Source organism: Agelaius phoeniceus, chromosome 1 (assembly GCF_051311805.1).
Source record: "Agelaius phoeniceus isolate bAgePho1 chromosome 1, bAgePho1.hap1, whole genome shotgun sequence".
In the NCBI taxonomy this organism is placed as follows: domain Eukaryota; kingdom Metazoa; phylum Chordata; class Aves; order Passeriformes; family Icteridae; genus Agelaius; species Agelaius phoeniceus.
Genome location: NC_135265.1, coordinates 176,286 through 195,406, shown reverse-complemented (window position 1 = coordinate 195,406; position 19,121 = coordinate 176,286). Strand labels below are relative to the sequence as shown.

Genomic DNA, 19,121 nt, shown 5'->3' with positions numbered 1-19,121 from the left:
ACAGAGCACAGCCATGCATGGGCACAGCCATGCACAGAGCACAGCCCTGCACAGAGCACAGCCATGCACAGGCACAGCCATGCACGGGCACAGCCATGCACGGGCACAGCCATGCACAGAGCACAGCCATGCACAGCCATGCACAGAGCACAGCCATGCACGAGCACAGCTATGCACAGAGCACAGCCATGCACAGAGCACAGCCATGCACGGGCACAGCCATGCACAGAGCACAGCCATGCACAGCCATGCACAGAGCACAGCCATGCACGGGCACAGCCATGCACAGAGCACAGCCATGCACAGCCATGCACAGAGCACAGCCATGCACGGGCACAGCCATGCACAGAGCACAGCCATGCACAGGCACAGCCATGCACAGAGCACAGCCATGCACAGAGCACGGCCATGCACAGGCACAGCCATGCACAGAGCACAGCCATGCACAGGCACAGCCATGCACGGAGCACAGCCATGCACAGAGCACAGCCATGCACGGGCACAGCCATGCACAGGCACAGCCATGCACAGGCACAGCCATGCACAGAGCACAGCCATGCACAGGCACAGCCATGCACAGAGCACAGCCATGCACAGGCACAGCCATGCACAGAGCACAGCCATGCACAGAGCACAGCCATGCACAGAGCACAGCCATGCACAGCCATGCACAGAGCACAGCCATGCACAGAGCACAGCCATGCACAGAGCACAGCCATGCACGGGCACAGCCATGCACGGAGCACAGCCATGCACAGAGCACAGCCATGCACGGGCACAGCCATGCACAGGCACAGCCATGCACAGCCATGCACAGGCACAGCCATGCACAGCCATGCACAGAGCACAGCCATGCACAGCCATGCACAGAGCACAGCCATGCACGGGCACAGCCATGCACAGAGCACAGCCATGCACGGGCACAGCCATGCACAGAGCACAGCCATGCACAGGCACAGCCATGCACAGAGCACAGCCATGCACAGGCACAGCCATGCACAGAGCACAGCCATGCACAGGCACAGCCATGCACAGGCACAGCCATGCACGGGCACAGCCATGCACAGAGCACAGCCATGCACAGAGCACAGCCATGCACAGGCACAGCCATGCACGGGCACAGCCATGCACAGGCACAGCCATGCACAGAGCACAGCCATGCACAGAGCACAGCCATGCACGGGCACAGCCATGCACAGGCACAGCCATGCACAGAGCACAGCCATGCACAGCCATGCACAGAGCACAGCCATGCACAGAGCACAGCCATGCACAGGCACAGCCATGCACAGAGCACAGCCGTGCACAGAGCACAGCCATGCATGGGCACAGCCATGCACAGAGCACAGCCATGCACGGGCACAGCCATGCACAGAACACAGCCATGCACAGGCACAGCCATGCACGGGCACAGCCATGCACAGAGCACAGCCATGCACAGCCATGCACAGAGCACAGCCATGCACGGGCACAGCCATGCACAGAGCACAGCCATGCACAGCCATGCACAGAGCACAGCCATGCACGGGCACAGCCATGCACGGGCACAGCCATGCACGGGCACAGCCATGCACGGGCACAGCCATGCAGGGGCACAGCAGCTGTGCTCTGCAGCTCGGGGGTGGCAGGGGCTGTGAGAGCTGAGCCCCAGGAAGCCTGCCTGGAGTGGGAAGTGAAGTGAAGTGCAGGAAGAGGCTGCAGCAGTGCTGAGCTGGCTGTGGTTGCAGGCAGCAGTTCGAGGTGTTTCCAGCAGCACACAGAGATGGCACTGAAGGAAGCAAACGTGGGGGAGCCAGAGCACTAGGGTGAAGGGAGCAGGCTAAAGGGGAAAGTTCTGCTCCACTCTGGGGGGCTCACAGGGCATTCTCCAGCTTGCTGAGGACGGTGGGTGAGTCTCCCATGGGATGTGGTGCCAGAGGGCAGATGGCAGCTGTGTCCTCAGCACTGGGCAGGCTCAGCAGGACAGGCCAGTCAGACTCAGCACGGAGTCGTGAGCTCAAGCTCTGGAGGGTTTTGGGTGGGGACTGCTGCTGGTCAGTTCTCTTCAGCCTGAGGAACAATCTGCATGGTCTGACACGGGTGTTGGGGCCAGTGCCAGTGCGAGTCCTCCTCCTCCTCCTGCTTCTGCAGCATCACTCCTGCATCTCCTCCAGGGAGAGCTTCTCCAGAGTGTGTGCTGGTGGGAGGCGCTGCTTGGGATGCAGGGCTTGGCTGATGCTCCTGTTTGCTCTGAGGTGATGAGGGTCCAGCTGTCCCCGGGCCGAGTTCTGTGTGCTGGCAGCCACCCCTGGTTCCAAGGGAGCCAGCAGTGCAGAGTGTGGCAGCGTGCCTGTCCCTGGGCCTCTGTGCCAGGCACGGCGGCGGGAGGGAGCCATGCTGGCCTCAGCCCCTGCAAAGGTGGGGATGGCAGGGCATGGTGAGGGTCCCCAGCAGCTCGGGATCCTGCCCGGGTCCCTGCTGAGCCTGGCACTGCATGGCAGCCCCTGGGGCGGTGGCCGTGCGCGTTGGCGGGCAGGCAGTGCCAGGGAGCGCCGCGCTGGCACGGCCCCCCCGCCAGCCCCGTGCCCCCCGATGCTCTTCCTCTGCAGAGTGAGGGATTGGCTCCCCCAGGCCGGGGTTGCTGAGCCTGCTGTGATCATGTCACGTCGGGCTCCGTCGATGTTAACATCTCATTATCTTTGTTACTGTAATTACATTATCCGCTGCTTTATGCAGAATTATTCTCCGAGGACTAATTGATGGATCCATGTTTAATTCATTAATCATTAGCATCAAATTCGACAATTACAGTGCACACTGATTGTGGAATTTCAAATGTAATGAGGGAAGAATTAACAAAGAAAAGGGAAAACCTGTTTCCCTGGCACACCGCTGCTCGCCGTGGGGGACAATGACATTGAGGGAAGAAGAGCAGTGAGAGCAGGGTGGTGCAGGTCATGGCAGACAGGAGGCTGGTGGATCATCTCCTGCCTTTCTCCTGGTTGTGGCTGCACAACAGATTCTTCGGGTCAGAGCAGGGTCATTAATCTCCTACAAAAGAATGGAAATGGACATTCAGGAGGGAAAGCACAGCTCTGACTTCTGAAACAAAGTTGTTTTTGCTTTCCCTCCCACCAGCAGCTCAGGTCACCCTGCCCTGGCGTGTGTCCAGGAGCATCCCAAATTACACCTGTGCTCCACACTTGGCAGGGAAGGCTGGATGGACTCTGGTGTCCCTGGGATTGGCCACAGTCCCACGGCTGCTCTGCTCCATGCACACGAGTGGCTCGGTGGCCCCTGCCTGTGTTCTGTGTTCTGTGTTCTGTGTTCTGTGTTCTGCTCAGAGGTGGGATCCCGTCCACTGTGCTCTTTGTGGTGCTCCCTGGGAGCTGGGCAGCAGAGGGAAAGCCAGAGCAGGGCCCCCAGTGCCCCCCAGCCTGAGGGGCTGCTTGGGGTGGGGGCAGTGCCCATGCACAGCTGGTTCTGTGCCAGCTGTGGGGACACCCCTCCCTCCATCCCTGACTGTGAGAGTCCAGTGTTAGTCACTGTGTACAGCCAAGGGCAGGGGCTGCAGGTGGATGATCTTTGAGGTCACTCCTGACCCAAACCAGACTGGGATTCTGTAACTCAGACATGGGGATGCTGAGCTGAAAGGAAGAGGATAGGGTCTGTCTGTTCCTCAGTGTGGGACTTCTGCCCTTCCCAATAATATGTTAAAGGGTTGTTTGTAGTCTGAAGATGAAGCTGAGATGAGAGATTTAGGAAAATTTATCTGTAATTAATATTTTGCATCATGAATCATGTATAAAATACTGCAAATTCATATGTATATTATAAATATTATACATTCACCATTACAGTCATACAGTAACCTCTTACGAATGTTTATCTGCATGTCTGAAGGTGGAGGATGAATCCAAATATGAGGCTTGAGCTGCTGGTTTAAAGTTTTGCATTGAGTGGAAGCTGGAAGTTGTCAGGACTCTGTGGGAAAAGGAGGAGCGTGGCTGCAGCCAGGTGGGATGACACGAGCAGGACAGGAACCAACAATCCTTGGTGCCTGGTTCTAGTGCTGGACAGAAGGCTGGAGGGCCAGATTCAGATCCTGCTGGGTCAGAATGGCTCCTGCTCTTGGAACAGGCGGCTCAGGAGGTTCATGGAGGGGATCAGAGCACGAGGGAGCTGCTGGTGCTTCCCCCTCCACAGCCCAGCTCTACCTGCCCTCCCCAGTGGGAAAGCAGAGACTGATTTTCTCCGACCCAACAGTGTAATCACTAACCCTAATTAGAGATAATTACTGGGAGTTGATATACTTATTCCTTACCAGATCACTAAGGAGCCATGCAGTGCAGGGCTGAGCAGGGAAAAGGCCTTGGAGAAAGGAAGGAGGAGAGGAGCAGGGAGGGAGAAGCACAAGGCAGCAGAGTGCCATGGTGATGAGAGCCCTGCCCAGGGCTGGCCAAGGTGTCCAGGGCAGCCAGGTGGGCATGGGGCAGATAGCCAGGCCTGGGGCTGCAGCTGTAGCTCTCAGCATCCTGAATTCTGGAACATCTGGCTCAGGTTCCTTGCATGGGGCACCTGGAAAAGCTACGAGGGTGTAATTAGTGGCCACCTGTGAAAATCTCAGTGTAAATAACTTGCCTGGTGCTGCCAGGAGGGCTGGGCTGGAGGGACGGTGGACTGGGAGCCTTCTCCAGCAAACCAGGCTTTCTCATCCATACAGCCCAGGCTTGTGCTGCAGGAGGGAGAGGGGCCAGGGAGTGACTTGTCACAGGCCACAGAGTCCTGCTCTGTGCTGTCACAGAGCCCCAGCTCAGCCCTGAGCGCAGGCAGCAGCTCCAGCAGTGAGTCCCTCTGCCATGAGCACACAGGGCCTTTGCCTGGGCTCTGCTCTGTGCTGCTGGACAGGGAGCTGTCCCAGAGCAGTGGCAGGCATCTCCAAACACAGGGCTTGCTCCATCCCCTGGAATTTATGCACCCCAGGAGGTTGTGCTGCTGCACCCCAAGCAGCCTCTGTGGACAAAGCAGGCAGGGCTGGATAAAGCCTTGTGTGAGTGAATGGCTCCAGAAACAGGAGTTATGCAGGAAAATACAGCAACTCCAGCATCCCCAGATGGCCCTTTCCAGTTGCACTTGTGGAGAAGAACAGGGGCTGTTCTTCATCGGTCACTGCAGGGCTGCTCCAGCTCCACACTCCTCTGCAAGCCCAGAAGGTTCTGGCTCTGCTGCCTCCCCTCCTGCAGCTCTGTCTCAGAGCCAGGTTCCTGCTCCATCTACACACAGACGGGGATCCATGTCAGTGCTGCCTGCCCCTCTCCCCCACCACCACAGGGATCTCGGGGATCTGTTCTGGGCTGTGTGTTAGACAGTGCTACCTGCAGATTTCCTGCAGCTTGTCATTCCAGGTTTGTAAGGACACCTCTCTTCACAGTCACAGAGCAGGAGAGTGATCTGGAACACTGGGACAGACCCTGCTCCCTTCATCTGCTTCTGCTGCTCATTCCCAGCACCGTGCTTCTCTGAGATTATTCTTTGTAACGTGTTGGAGAGTAAATGATATTAATGTAGTAGAGTCACTGAGGGACCTTATGAAGTTGCACTAAAGCTTCCCTGGACTTTCTGAAAGCTGGTTCCAAACAGCAGAGCAGCTCCCAGGGAGAGCACTGCTGTTATCCTCGCTGCAGCCAGTCACCAAACTAAACTCAGTAGTGCCTTATGTGAAGGTGACTTGGCTGTATTGTGCTGGTGTTCAGGCAGAGTAACATTCACATCACAAATAGAGTGTTAAACACATGCACAGACACATGCACGCAAAAATGTGTCTGAGCCAATTTCACCAAGCTGGAAGCAATTACGTGCCAGATCTTTTGGGAGAAGAAATTTAAACAGGGAAATAAAAAGTGAAGCGTAATTAGGAGTTTTTAACGAATATTTTACCAGATACCAGAAAGTTAAAAGGAAGGTTGAACTGCTTAAAAATATGTCAGTCTTGGTGGAGAGGAGATGTGAACTGTTTGTTCTCTGTCCCAGTAGTGAGAAGGGGCAGGAGTGGGGAGAAGGAGCTGGCTGCTGGTGCTGCTGTGGTTTGTGCAGCTGTCTCTGTGTGTGTCTGAAAAGTGATAAAATTACCAGCAACATGATAAAGGAATGGCTTGGTGCTGAGCAGGAGCTGGAAGCTGCAGCAGAGGAGGCTGTGGCACTGGTGTGGCCTGGCACAGCCAGCTGGAGGAGGCTCCTGTGCCAACGCTCCTGGCCCAGCCTGCACCAGCAGTGATGAATTGTGAGCAGCCCTCAAAGTGACCCTCCTGGCTCCTTGCATTCCAGATGCACTGCCTGCAGCCACACAAAGGCTGTGTCACCATTTGCTCTGGGCTCTCAGGGCAGCCTTGCACTGCCCCACATCACACTCCATGCCCACCACATCTAGGGAGGAAGTTAAACAGCATTGGACAAATGGTGGTGATGAGGGATTTAGGAACAAAGTCACTGCTGATGTGAGAGCACCAGCACAGCACAACTGCTGGGGACCACCCCCCATCTCTTTCTCTGTGGGGACAGGGGTGTCCCAGCTGATGGGGACATTAACACTGCCTGCCCCATTTTGGGGACATCTGCACAAGTCTGTCACTTCACTTCTGGTCCCTTCTCCCAGAGGAAAACCTCTCTTTCATCACTCTCACAGCTGCTTTACTTGGCAAAAACTCATCTCCTGTGTCTCAGCTCCTGCTCCAGGCGCTGAGCACAGGGCAGCTCCCATGTCCTCCCTGGCACTCTCTATCCTGGTCTCCTTCACCACCATTCCATGCCAAAGTGCTGGGTGGGGCACTCCTTAGGTGGCAATGTCACCCTGTGCCAGTTGTTCAGGCTGAGAGCCACAAGAACAGTCACTGCTCACGGATCTCACCAAGGCTCTGATCCTCAACTATTCATGTTCCATGGAGTTTCCACTTAACATACAGATCAAAGTGATGGATCCAGCCCCAGGAGCTCATTTCCCAGCCCACCTTCCACCTTGGCTGGCACAGGAGCCTGCACTGCCATGGCTGCACGAGGGGATGCAGAGCAGGACAGACAGTGAAAGGGCTTTTTTCAAGTGTATTAGGAACTAATGAATCCTAACCCCAGCATTCTTTCATTACTGTGTGGGAATAATAGAATGGTTAATAAGGAAAAAAAGCAAAGTGTTCAGTGAGCACTTGTATTGGTGTTTGGGAAGAGGCAAGATGATGTATCTCAGCACAGAATGATGAATTCTTCATATTCCAGCTGTAATTAGGCAGCAAATTAAACACCAGGTAGGAGATGTGGACATGTTGGAATCAGCAAGGCTGAATTATTTAATTCAGGAATTGCAGAAGATGTGGTCAAGGTATGGATGGTAACAGTGAGTTTTGGGGTGGAGAGGGCTTCCACAGAGCTCAGGTTAATGGATTTATGTGTCCACAGGATGAGACTAAAAATGATGGACAGGAAAGGCTGTAAAAACCAGGAACTGCTCTCAGAATCACCTTGTAGGAAGGTTCGATGAGCTCAATATATTTAACTTACCAGAGAAAAGGTTAAGAGGTAATTTCAAGACCACCTGTAAATACCTGTATAGAACAGAAATTTGGTGAGAGAGCTCTTTATCAGATAAAATGTACCAGGATGCAGTGACAGTGGCAGAAGGAACACAACTCAGGCCAGAAATGAGGCCCAGATGTCAGCAGTGAAGGCAATTAACCACTGGAACCACTTACCCAGCATCACTGTGATCTCTCTGGCACGGGCAGCATTCAAGTCAGGCTCAGATTTTCTGATGGATCCGTCACTGTTGAGGCAGGAGTGACAGAGGGGCAGACCTGTAATGTGACTTTGTGCTGTGCAGCAAAGCCTGGGGGCTCCTCTGGCTGCTCCCTGGCTCCAGGTGTGCCATTGCTGTTCAGGAGCTGCCTCTCCCTCGCAGAGCTCACCTCCCCTGCCCGTGGAGCTGCTCCTTGGTGGGCTGGGCTGCCTCAGCTGGCGGCGTGGGCTCTGTGTGGGGCTTGCTTGGGGCAGGGCTCAGGCTGGACACAGATGGAGAAGCTGTGCCCGGGCTGGCAGAGTGCTCTCAGTACAGGAGTTTGGGGGCAGCGCCACTGAGGTGCCCATTGCCAGGCTTCCCCAGTCTGTTGGGCCCTGTAAGGCTGCACGGGGGGTTGGTCACCCTCTAAGCCAGAGGTGGATTGGTGTGTTGGCTGGAGAAGCATTGGCTCAGCCTGTGTGTCCTGGAGCTCTGCCTGGGGAGTGCGGGATGTCCTGGCCAGCCCTCCCCATCCTGCTGGCACAGCCAGCCCAGGCTCTCACTGTCCCACAGACACTGGCACCGTGCAGAGGTTCCTGTCCTGGTGCTTTGTACCCAGCACCAGTCAGCTTTGGTACGAGCTGGGGTGTCACTTAGTCACTTAGCATGTGCAGATGTCCAGAACCATGCTGTGCAAGGGCAGCACTGAGAGAGGAGGGAGATTCCCTGTGTCAGAGCATCTGTGAGGCCCAGTGCAAAGCAATGGCTCCTGCTGTGTGCAAGCTGGCAGGTCCTGATGGCCCTGCCACGGAGCTGGGCTGGGAATCCTCAGTCCCCACTTTGGATCAGTGAATCCACACAGACGTTCAGTGTTGGCAGAGCTGGGAGGAACACCTGTCCTTCTGTCTGTCTGTCCGTCTGTCACCCCAGAATGTGCCCCCCATGCCTGGGAGCTGTGTGGGTGCTCAGCATGGGGGCCAGGTCCCAAGGAGAGCCCAGAGGTGACGTCTTTCAAATGACACGACTGCATCCTGGGGCTCCTGGCTGCTGGGAGCCAGCCCACGTGTTTGGGCTCGTGGAAGCTGTTCAGGAGGAAGGACCCAGCAATGTCCAGGCAGCAGTACAGTGCTTCATTTGGAAACCCAGCCTGACAGAGACTCCTGGCTCTGGGCTGGCCCTGGGGCACAGGTGGCTCTGGGAGCAGCAGCCACAGGGGCTCCCAGGATGGCCATCTTCCAGCTGCTGGCTCCTTGGCATGGGGGGTGACTTACATCCTCCCCAGCAGGGTTTCACAGGCAGGCAGCTCTGCCTTGGCTCTCACCTCCCTTCAAGAAGCCGTTGGTTGCTGGCAGTGGAGGTGTCCCACTAGCTGGAGCTGTGTTCAGCCCTGCTCAGGGTCCTGAGCTGCTGTAGCTGTTGGGGAGGCTTTGAGCCCTGTTCAGCTGCAGGCTCCAGCCAGGCTCTGGGGAGCCAGTGCACTAAGGTGACTCACAATAATCCTGGTTTTTATTTGGAATAAATGATGACGTGTTGGCAACAAGTGGTTGAGGGACAGAGTGACTGATGACTCCTTGGGACACTGTTTGGCAGGCAGTTAATGGCATTAATCTGCACTGTGCTGTTGGCCTCTGCAGTACCAGACAACACAGGGTTTGCTCCATGCCAGGGTGGCCTCACCCATCCTGGAGCAGCTCCATGACCATCCTGAGCCACACAGTGACAGTTCTCTGCCCTGTGGTGCAGCACAGTGTCCCTGTGCCTGTGAGGGAGCAGGGCCTGGCACTCCAGGGGAAGGGCCTGCCCTGCGCTTGGCCATAGCCCAGGGGGAGCCCAAAAGGGCTCTCTGGCTGGTGCCTCTTTAATATTCAGCATAGCCCCTTCCCTGTGCCAAAATTGGTTTCCTCCACACTGTAAGGGCCTGGTAGCAGCATCCAGCATAATGTCACCTGGAAATATCACCAGACCCTGTGTTTTATTTGACAAATTGCTCTTGAAAATATTGAAGAGATCCTAAAAAGATCCTCAAGTGACTGCATATTATCTCCTTCCCAACTGGTGGTGCACTTTTGGCTGACTCCCCTTTATCCTGTTCCCTGGGCAGCCACACCCTCATGAGGAATTCCCAGTTTGCTCTGATCCAGATGTTTCTCCAAAGCATCTGGGCTGCCACATGTCATGCCTGGGAAAAGGCCTTTCTGGTTTTAGGTCATTTTCCATCCAGTGCCATGTTGTCAGCTGGGCTGTACTGGAAAGGCACCAGGGAGCCATGTGAGTCTCTTTTGGGGGGCTCGAGGAAACTGACTGGGAGAGGGACTTGGGAGTGTCAGCAGTTTGGGGTTCAGTTCTGCAGGCCTTGGCCCAGAGGCAGGTAGTGTTTGCATGTCCCCTGTCACTTTCCCCTGGACAGGGAACACATCCAGCAGCTGCCAGGGTGTCACTTCCAAAGGGATGCGATTCCTGAGAGCTCTGGCCTCGCTGGGAGCACCCAGCAGCTCCCTGGGAGAAGCAGGAGCTGCACAGTTCAAGGTCTGTGAGTGAGCGTGGCTGGGCTGAGAGGGAGTTCCCCCACAGCTGGGTGGCTCCAGGCAGCTGGAGAGAGGTGCAGGGAGCTTGGAGGGGCTGCAGAGGCCGATGGAAGCTGCTCCTTCTTTCAAAATGGAGCCCTGGCATTCGTGGCAGCCTGTGCTGCTCCTCAGAAGGGTGATGGAAGGGCATGTCCTGGTGGGCTGGGGCTCCTGGCCTGGCTGGGTGAGGGAGCAGGAGTCACATCTGCACTGCCGAGGGCCCTGCAGGACTTTCCCCTCTGCAGGAGGAGCTTCTCTCAGCCCTCTGGTTCTGCTCTCCCTTCTTCACCATCCTCTGCTCCGTGGCTGTAGCCATAACCAGGGCTAGGGGCACTTGGGGCTTGGTGCTGGCAGACACTGTCTGACTTCTGAGCATCCCATCCCATCCCATCCCATCCCATCCATCCCATCCCATCCCATCCCATCCCATCCCATCCCATCCCATCCCATCCCATCCCATCCCATCCCATCCCATCCATCCCATCCCATCCCATCCCATCCCATCCATCCCATCCCATCCCATCCCATCCCATGCATCCCATCCCATCCCATCCCATCCCATCCCATCCATCCCATCCCATCCCATCCCATCCCATCCCATCCCATCCCATCCCATCCCATCCCATCCCATCCCAGGAGAGCAGCGTTGTCCCTGCCTCAGCAGCAGCAGGCTCCCTCCCACGAGGAGGCAGAGAGGAGATGGATGCAGCAGTCAGGAGCGGAGCGCCAGCTAATTACCCTTCCGAGTGTGTCTTGTAAATTAAGGGCTAATTAGAGGCAAAGTCAGTGTCATGGTTTTACACGTGTTTCTGTGGCGCTGAACAAGGGGAGGGAGGGAGGGGGAACATGCAGCAGCCGGGCTGGAGGCAGGCAGCGTGGAGGGCTCTGCGAGGAGGGTCCTGGCAGCTTGGGGTCAGGCTGGGGGAGCGCAGGGGGCAGTGCCAGGGCTGGCACTCTGGGGTGAGGGTCCCAGCCAGCCTCCATCAGCACTGCTGGCAGGTGGGGTCTGCAGGGGGCTCACAGGGCATCCCTGCACAGCCCTGCAGGGAACGGGCATTTTGGTGCAGGATGAGACAGGGAAGAGGAGGGTGGGATGTACATGCCTTCCATGCTGGTGATGAAGGAGTGGTGGTGATGGTGGTGGTGACGATGGTGGCAGCCATGCCTGGTGCAGGGCTGGTGGCCCTGTCACCCCTCCTTTCAGCACCTGCCTTTGGAGGGGGTGTTTGGACTCTTGAGCTGCCCCGTCACACACTCAGCAGCCCTGGCTATGCTTGGGCACATCTAAATAGCAACACTAGGGTTTTCATGGAAACAACAAGGACAGAAACATACATTTATGTATGAGCTCTGGGGCTTCACGTGGGGTTTTGTGGGGCTCTGCTCTTTGTAAAGGGTGGCACAGCACAGGGATAGCTTGCCTATCTCCCTCCTTAGAGATGCTCCACACTCATCAGAAACAGTCCAGGGCCACTAGCTCTGGGGGGCCCTGCTTGACCCAGGCTGTGCAGGATGATGCCAGGGCTCCCTTCCACCTCAGCCATGCTGGGATCCATGAGAGCCAAGTGAATGTGGTTTCCCACAGGAAGGCAGGTGAGCTGTCCTGCTGTGGCAGCTCCCACTGAGGCCCTGCTTCCACAGGTGTTCCTCTGCTTCCCTGGAAGGCTCTCACTTGTAGCAGTCCCATCAGACCAATGGTTTCTCACAGCCCAGCCTCATCATGGCTGCAGGGCTGGAGCTGTGGGTGTGCAGCATCTGGAGCTGTTCATGGCCCTGCCCTGGGCCATGGCCAGGTGGGCTGCAGTGAGAGTCCCAGCTCAGTGTCTGTGCCTCCGGGCAGGGAAGGAGGAGAAGGAGCTTTGTAGTAGGGACAGGGCCCTTTCTCTCAGGCCTGAGCTCCCAGAGCACTCGCTCTGCAGTGGCTGGAGCAGAATGGCCTGAGGGGAGCTGGGAGGGGGCTGGTGCTGGGCAGGTGCAGAGGGATCCCTCGGGCCCCTGTCCTCTGTGGCACATTGCCTGCAGACTGAACAGGAGGGAGGGTGTGTGCTCCCTGTCAGAACCGTTCTGTTTGCTGTTCTGGACATTTTGGGTATTCCTGTATTCCAGAAACACTTGACCCATTTTGCATCTCTGAGCGATCTTGTCCTCTGTGAGTCTCTAGTCCCACAATCACTCCTCTCTTGGGGGTTCAGGTTTCTGGGCTCAGCCACAGCAGTTTTGGGCTTGTGGAAAAAGGAGCTTCCACCTGCCATCCCCACCTCACACACATCTGCTCCCCTGCTTGTTTCTTTGACACCCTCCATGTGATTTCCCACTGTCTCCCAGTGACCCCAGCATGGCTGGATTTCCTGCCAGGGACACACAAGAAAGTGAAGTTGAGAGATGAAAGTGGGTGTGCTGGTTGTGGGGCTGGGTTTGGGTTTGCCAGGGGCCAGAGGCTGTAGTGAAAATGACTGTGAGCTCCAGCTGTGGGGAGGCTGTGTGCCACAATCCCAGCTGTACATCCTGGGGTGCTGCACTGCACCCCACTAAGCGGGGCTCCCTCTGGGAGGTGGGCTGTGCTGGGCTCTTCCATCAGCACCCTGGGGTCATGCACAAGCACCCCTTGGGAGAGGAGAGCCAGGGAGAGCCTGTCCTCATGTGGAGCCACCCAAGGAGTGTGACCTCAGGTACGGGACAGCTTTTCCTTCTCTCCTCCAGTGCCTCCAGGGAGCAGTCTGTCCATGCTCCTGGGCAGCGGTCTGTCAGTCAGTCAGTCTGTCCATGCTCCTGGGCAGCAGTCTGTCAGTCCATGCTCCTGGGCAGCAGTCTGTCTGTCCATGCTCCCGGGAAGCAGTCTGTCAGTCAGTCAGTCAGTCAGTCTGTCCATGCTCCCGGGCAGCAGTCTGTCCATGCTCCCAGGCAGCAGTCTGTCTGTCCATGCTCCCAGCAATCAGTCCGTGCTCCTGGGCAGCAGTCAGTCCCAGGCAGCAGTCAGTCAGTCCATGCTCCCTGGCAGCAGTCTGTCAGTCAGTCAGTCAGTCTGTCAGTCATTCAGTCAGTCCGTGCTCGTGTCTCTCTCCTGCAGGTGCTCCCCACTCGACCAGCAGCACCTCCCTGCACTCGGAGCGCTCCATCAGCGGCATCAACCTCGTGGGTTTCAGCTCCAAGCCGGACGGGATGCACCAGCGCTCCTACTCTGTCTCCAGTGCAGACCAGTGGAACGAGGCCGTGGCTATCCCCGGCAGCTGCCCCAACCCCTGTGAGTAGCTGCCCCAACCCCTTCTGGCCTTGTCCCCTCAGCCACAGCAGGTGGGGAGCTCATTTCAGCCGTGGGGCAGGGCTGAGCTCTGCCCTGTGGCTGTGAGCCCAGAGTGTGCTCCTGAGTGTCAGACACAGCCTCTGGGCCTCGCTGGAGCTGTCCCCCTCAGTGAGGGTCCGCTGGCAGTGTCCCACCAGGGAGGACGCTGTCCTGCAAGGCATGGAGAAGCTCCAGCCAAGGGACCCTGCTCTGCAGCAGGAGGGCTCCGAGCGCTGTGCTCTGACCTTGCTCTGAGCTCTGCCTGCTGGGGCACTGGGGTACGTAGCACTGCTTTCCCCATCACTGCACCTTGCTGGCACCCCCCTGTCCCAGATTTCGGGGCAGTTGAAGGAATAGGAGTGATTCCTGTCTCTAGAGCACACACTGAGCACGGCCCACCCCCTCCCCCCACGCTCACTCGCTCTCAGTGATGTTTCAGGACAGTTGAGTGAATTAAAATAATTCATACATTTCCCAACGTAGCCACTTTGCCGAATTGGAAAATAAATGCTTTTGTGCTGCATTCATCACTCCTTCGTTCCTGGCTCTGCCGCCGCACTAAAAAAGCAGTTAAATGCACATCAAGAGTGGAGGAGCCATTTCCATGCCTGCTCGCCCCTTGTAGTTCTCATTAGCGCGGCAGCCGCCCCCCCGCCCGCTCCCAGGGGCTTTCGCAGTTTAAAGGAGCCTCTTTATGATCATTACCGGAGTCCGACTGTGCGGGCGCCATTTGCAGCTGAGGAGGCTCCTCATTTGTAACTGTGAAAAACTATCAATTTCAGCGCGCCTGATGCAGCGGCTCCATCATTGGCCCCATCAGCTCCCTGCTGGAAGCGAATTAATCAGACTGTTACTGCTGATGGGGCAGCGCGGGCGAGGGGAGCGGAAGGGCGCAGCGCTGAGCGGGATGTGCCGCAGCCCCGGCCTCGGACAGGGGCGGCCGGAGGGAGCGCGGGCTGCGCACGGCTGATGCTTGTCCCGGGCGGGGCAGGGTCCCCCCGGGCCGGGCAGGGTCCCCCCGGGCCGGGCAGGGTCCCCCGGGCGGCACCAGGCCCGGCCCGCGGGAGCTCCGTGCCCGGCGTGCTCGGCAGCAGCAGCTCCGGTGCGCTCATGCAGCGCCGCGCGGGGCACTGCCTTGGCACAGATCCGTTCTGTGCCATGAGCCCTCTGCAGAGCAGCTCCTTGCCCCAGCTCCCTCCTGCCGCAGGAGCTGTCGTGGCGGGTCTCATCCTTCCTCCCAGCAGCCCCTCTGCAGAGCTGGGGGCTGGTGTGGCCGTGCTGGGTGTTGCTCTGCCCTGCCCTTCCTTGGGTGGCACAGGACAGCAAGGCCCCTGTCCTTCTGTCCCCTGTCCTTCTGCTCTCCATCCCTCTGTCCCCTGTCCTTCTGCCCCAATCCCTCTGTCCCCTGTCCTGCCCCCTGTCCTTCTCTCCATGCCTCTGTCCCCTGTCCTCTCTCCATCCCTCTGTCCCCTGTCCTTCTGCTCTCCATCCCCCTGTCCTTCTGTTCCTGCCCATGGAGGAGCTGTCTGTGCTCACAGCACCTGGACCAATCTGCCTCTTCTGTGCACAGTAACTGAAGACTCAAATGAGAGCTGATCTGCATGGTCTGTTGTGGCAGGAAAAAGAAAAATGTTTTTAAACTAAAAGTGGGTGAGTTTAGACTAGATATAAGGAAGGGATGTTTTATTGAGAGGGTGGTGAAGCAGCAGGGTGCCCAGAGCAGCCTGGCTGCCCCTGGATCCCTGGCAGTGCCCACGGCCAGGTTGGACAGGGCTTGGAGCAGCCTGGGACAGTGGGAGGTGTCCCTGCCATGGTGGGACTGGGTGAGCTTTGGCCCCTTCCCACCCAAACCATTCTGTGATTTTGTGCTGCTGCTCCTGCCAGTGACCTGGAGGGATGAGGTGTCATCCCAGTGCTCACTGTTGTCCTGCTTGCTGGTGGCTGCTCATCCCCTCTCAGGTGCCCCTGCCCTGTGCTGGACCCCAAACCCTGTCAGAGCTACACAGACTGGGCACAGGGCCAGCTGCTCTGGAGGGCCCACAGCACAGCACGGGGGCCCCAGGCATTCCCAGGACTGCATCCCTGCTCTGTGTCCCCACAGCACAGCACGGGGGCCCCAGGCATTCCCCATCCCTGCTCTGTGTCCCCACAGCCACAGTGACAGAGGTGGGCTCTCAGTGTCCTGAGGGAGGGTGCATTTGTTGGGGGCAGTGCTTCCCACATGGCTGAGCTGGGCAGCACAACCAGCCCTCCCTCCGTGGAGGAGCTGAGCTGGGGGAGGCTGCCCTGCACCACAGCTGAACCCCAGCTCTGCCAGGGCCAGGCTCTCTGCATGGCAGGGCAGGTGAGGAGTTTTCCTGTGCTCAGAGCTCAGGTTTTGGGCACATAGCAAGGCTGTAGGCTGCCATCCCAGCTCCTGGGGACAGGCTGGCTGCTCTGGTTGTGCCCTGGAGAGTACGTGGAGGAGTGGGATGGGGCCAGACAGTCATATGAACATGCTCCAGCACATTCTATACCTGTCCCTTGTGCAGGAGCTCTGCACAAGGGCCCCCCCTAAGGCTGACTGCTTTGGAGAAGGGCCCAGGAGGTCCCAGGTGTGCCTGTGGAAGGTTCCCTTGGTGAGCTGGGGCTCTGGCAGTCCTTGGGTGGGTCAGAGGGGTCCAGTTGTCCTCCTGGGGAAGGAGAGAGTGAGCAATGTCTGATCTAGCAGAGGGAGTGTGTTCCATGTGCTGCCCCCAGCCCACTGCCACCCTGTCCCCATCCCACGGGGGCCCTGCAAGTCCCCAGCTCTGTGTTGGCTGCTGGGCAATAAGAGCAGGGACGTGGGTGATGATCCCTCGGGAGCTGCCAGGCTCACAGCAGGCCACAGGAGGGGGAGTGCAGAAATGTGCAACCCCTGTCACGGAGCCTGGAGTGGGGCAGGGTGCCAGAGGTGTGGGGTTTGGCCCAGGGAGCATCCTGGTGAGCAGGTGGGCAGCAGAGGGAGGATGGAGGCACCACGTGTAGCATGGTAGCACCACGAGAAAGTTCAGGTCTCCTGTGACATATGGCTGGGAGGTGAAGGTGCTTCACACCTGCTCTAAGCACGGTCCTGTAGCAGGATCAGTAATTTATATTTAGAAAACTGGAGTCTGATTTTATTAGATTTATCTCTCTTAATTGTCAAGGGTGAGCTATTTCCCCATGGATAAATAGCAGCAGAAACACCCTACTGGTGTGTGTCAGTGAGGAGAAACCAGAGCTGGGAGAGCGCCAAGGCTGCAGCCTCTCTCAGCTGTGTGAGGGGGACACCAGCTGCACCTCGATCCCTGCCTGGGGCAGCTCCTGCCTCTGACCCTCTTGTCTCTCTCCACCCCACTTTTGGTGTTTGTCGAGACCAACCAAGCCCCAAAAACCATTCTGACCAAACCAGGATGAACCAAGGGAGCAGAGGATGGGCTGGGGTGGGAGAAAGGCTTGGCAGGTCCCTGCCATCCCACTGCTGGAGCTGCTGCCCTTGTGCAATGCTGTGGTTCCTTTTTAACTCCAGGTGCCACAGAAGGTGGAAATGGGAAGTCAGACTTGCTGGGGAACACTGGGCTGTGGCAGAGGGGACAGCAAGCTGCCCGGGGCAGGGGTCCTGGGCGTGGAGCTGCCATCTGTGCCCTGGGGTGGGTGGACACTGGAGAGGCAGGAGTGGATTTAGGAGAGGGTTAACAGTGCAGCGAGGACTCCTGCGCCTCGTTGCCTTCCCCGGAGTCTGCATTTTTATGCTGATTGGAAGCCTGCGCTGTGTGTGCTGCTGAAATTGAATGTCAGGCTTTTGATTTTGTTGCTGGTCTCTAATGAAATTTGACATTTAATGGTGAGTGCAGCGGCAGCGTGTGTGTGTGTGATCGGAGCTTGATTAGCGCACTCTAATTGACAGTAATTAGGCAGCTCCCTGATTGTTTCTAATTCTGCTATTAATTGTGAGGAACAGTATGATTGAGGATAAATTTGGTGCGTTGCTGCTGGGGATGCAGCTTCTTCAGCTCCGTATCGGAAGCCTATTGAGCCCATCATGCTCAGGTTCCTGAGTGTGGCAGCCCCAGTCACTCGTCTGGCAGAGCAGTGCTGGGAGGGCAGGGCTTCTGCAGAGGCTCTGGGGCCTGGGTCTGCCTGGAGAGCCACATCACCTTCTGGGCTGTCCCTTCCCAAAACGCTTCCCAGCCCTGTGAGGGCAGTGCCTGTGAGGGCACTGCTTCCCCAGGAGCACACCTTTGGGACCTCGGGCTGCTGCAGAGCTGCTGCTGCACGTGTCCGCTGCACAGGTGCCAGTGCTGCTCCTGTGGGATTGTTCTGCATGGGTCCCAGTGCAGACTGGTCCAGTCTGGCTGCCCAGGGAGCTGCCAGCCCTCAGCTGCAGTGGGTGTGGGAGCCATGGGGTCGTGTGGGTCGAGCCAGCCAAGTACCGGGGCTGGCTCCAGAGTGCTTTGGTGTCTCTGGGAAGAGGAGTGTCACTGTCCCATGTGCATGACTTGCCTTATTTTTGTCCCCAGCTAACGGTACTGCTGACTCCCTCAGCTCCAGCCCAAACATTTCCAGCGCCGCCAGCCCAAAGCTGGAGCCGCCTCCGTCACCACATGCCAACAGGAAAAAGCATCGCAGGAAAAAGAGCACAGGGACAACTCGGCTTGATGGCCCCAGCACGGCAGCAGAAGGTAGGAAGGGTCTGCCTGGGGGCAGCTCTGCTGCTCAGAGGGTCCTGGGTGCTCTCCGGGGCCTGGGGCTTGGAGTGCTTCTCATGAGGGGCTCAGTGGTGACCTGGGGCTCAGAGCACTCCCTGTCCCAGCAGCTTGGGCTGAGGCAGGAAAGGGCTACCAGCCTCTCTGATCTGCCTTTCCCTCCATTTCCCACGTGCCCTGCACAACCACCATCATGCCTGACATGTGTGCTCAGACAGTCACTGGTGATTAAAATTTCTAACTGTAGCAGCAGACCTGAGAGTACACCATATGGTTAAGGTGTGCTCTCAGACACTTTCCACCACAAGCACCTAATTCCATTGACTTGTAAATTGGTCAGACTTTCATAATTTAGAAGACCTGTGCTGGGCACCTGCCTCAAGCCAAGAGTCTTTTGGAAAAGCTGGTCTGCTTCAGGGGACCAGCTGAAGGCATGTGCATTGCTTTCCCAATGTTCAGAAAACTGATGGGTTTTGTGTTGAGAAATTCTGGTGCCTGTGGAGGGACAAGACTGAAGAGTGACCCAACACTTGACAGGGAGGCTGCAAGGCATGGGGAAGCATTCTGCTGGGAAAAGACCCCAGATTTGTCCAGGTAGAGATGAGCCTGGCAGCCATGTTCTCCAAAGCCTGCATCTGTGGTAGCTGCTGGAAAAGTGAGATTTGACTTTATTCTTGGTCATCCTGTCCCACAGCACTCAGTAAGCTTCTGTAGTGAACCAAAGATATAATTCACAGGGAAGGAAGTTCCAGTACAAGTGTTTGAAGCTAACAGCTGTTGCAAAACAATCCAGGAAATATTAGTCTGTACCTGAAGGTGCTGCAGCTGTC

At 57.3% G+C, this 19,121-nt stretch overlaps 1 protein-coding gene across 1 annotated transcript in view; it reads left to right on the top strand.

Annotated features, from left to right (window-relative positions):
• The window catches only part of AGAP3 (ArfGAP with GTPase domain, ankyrin repeat and PH domain 3), a 111,583-nt gene that overhangs the window by 77,360 nt on the left and 15,102 nt on the right, over window positions 1-19,121 (top strand). The window contains exons 12-13 of the mRNA XM_054630629.2: window positions 13,373-13,546; window positions 18,106-18,267. Coding sequence (XP_054486604.2) covers window positions 13,373-13,546; window positions 18,106-18,267 — 336 coding nt within the window. The remainder of the gene's footprint in view (window positions 1-13,372; window positions 13,547-18,105; window positions 18,268-19,121) is intronic.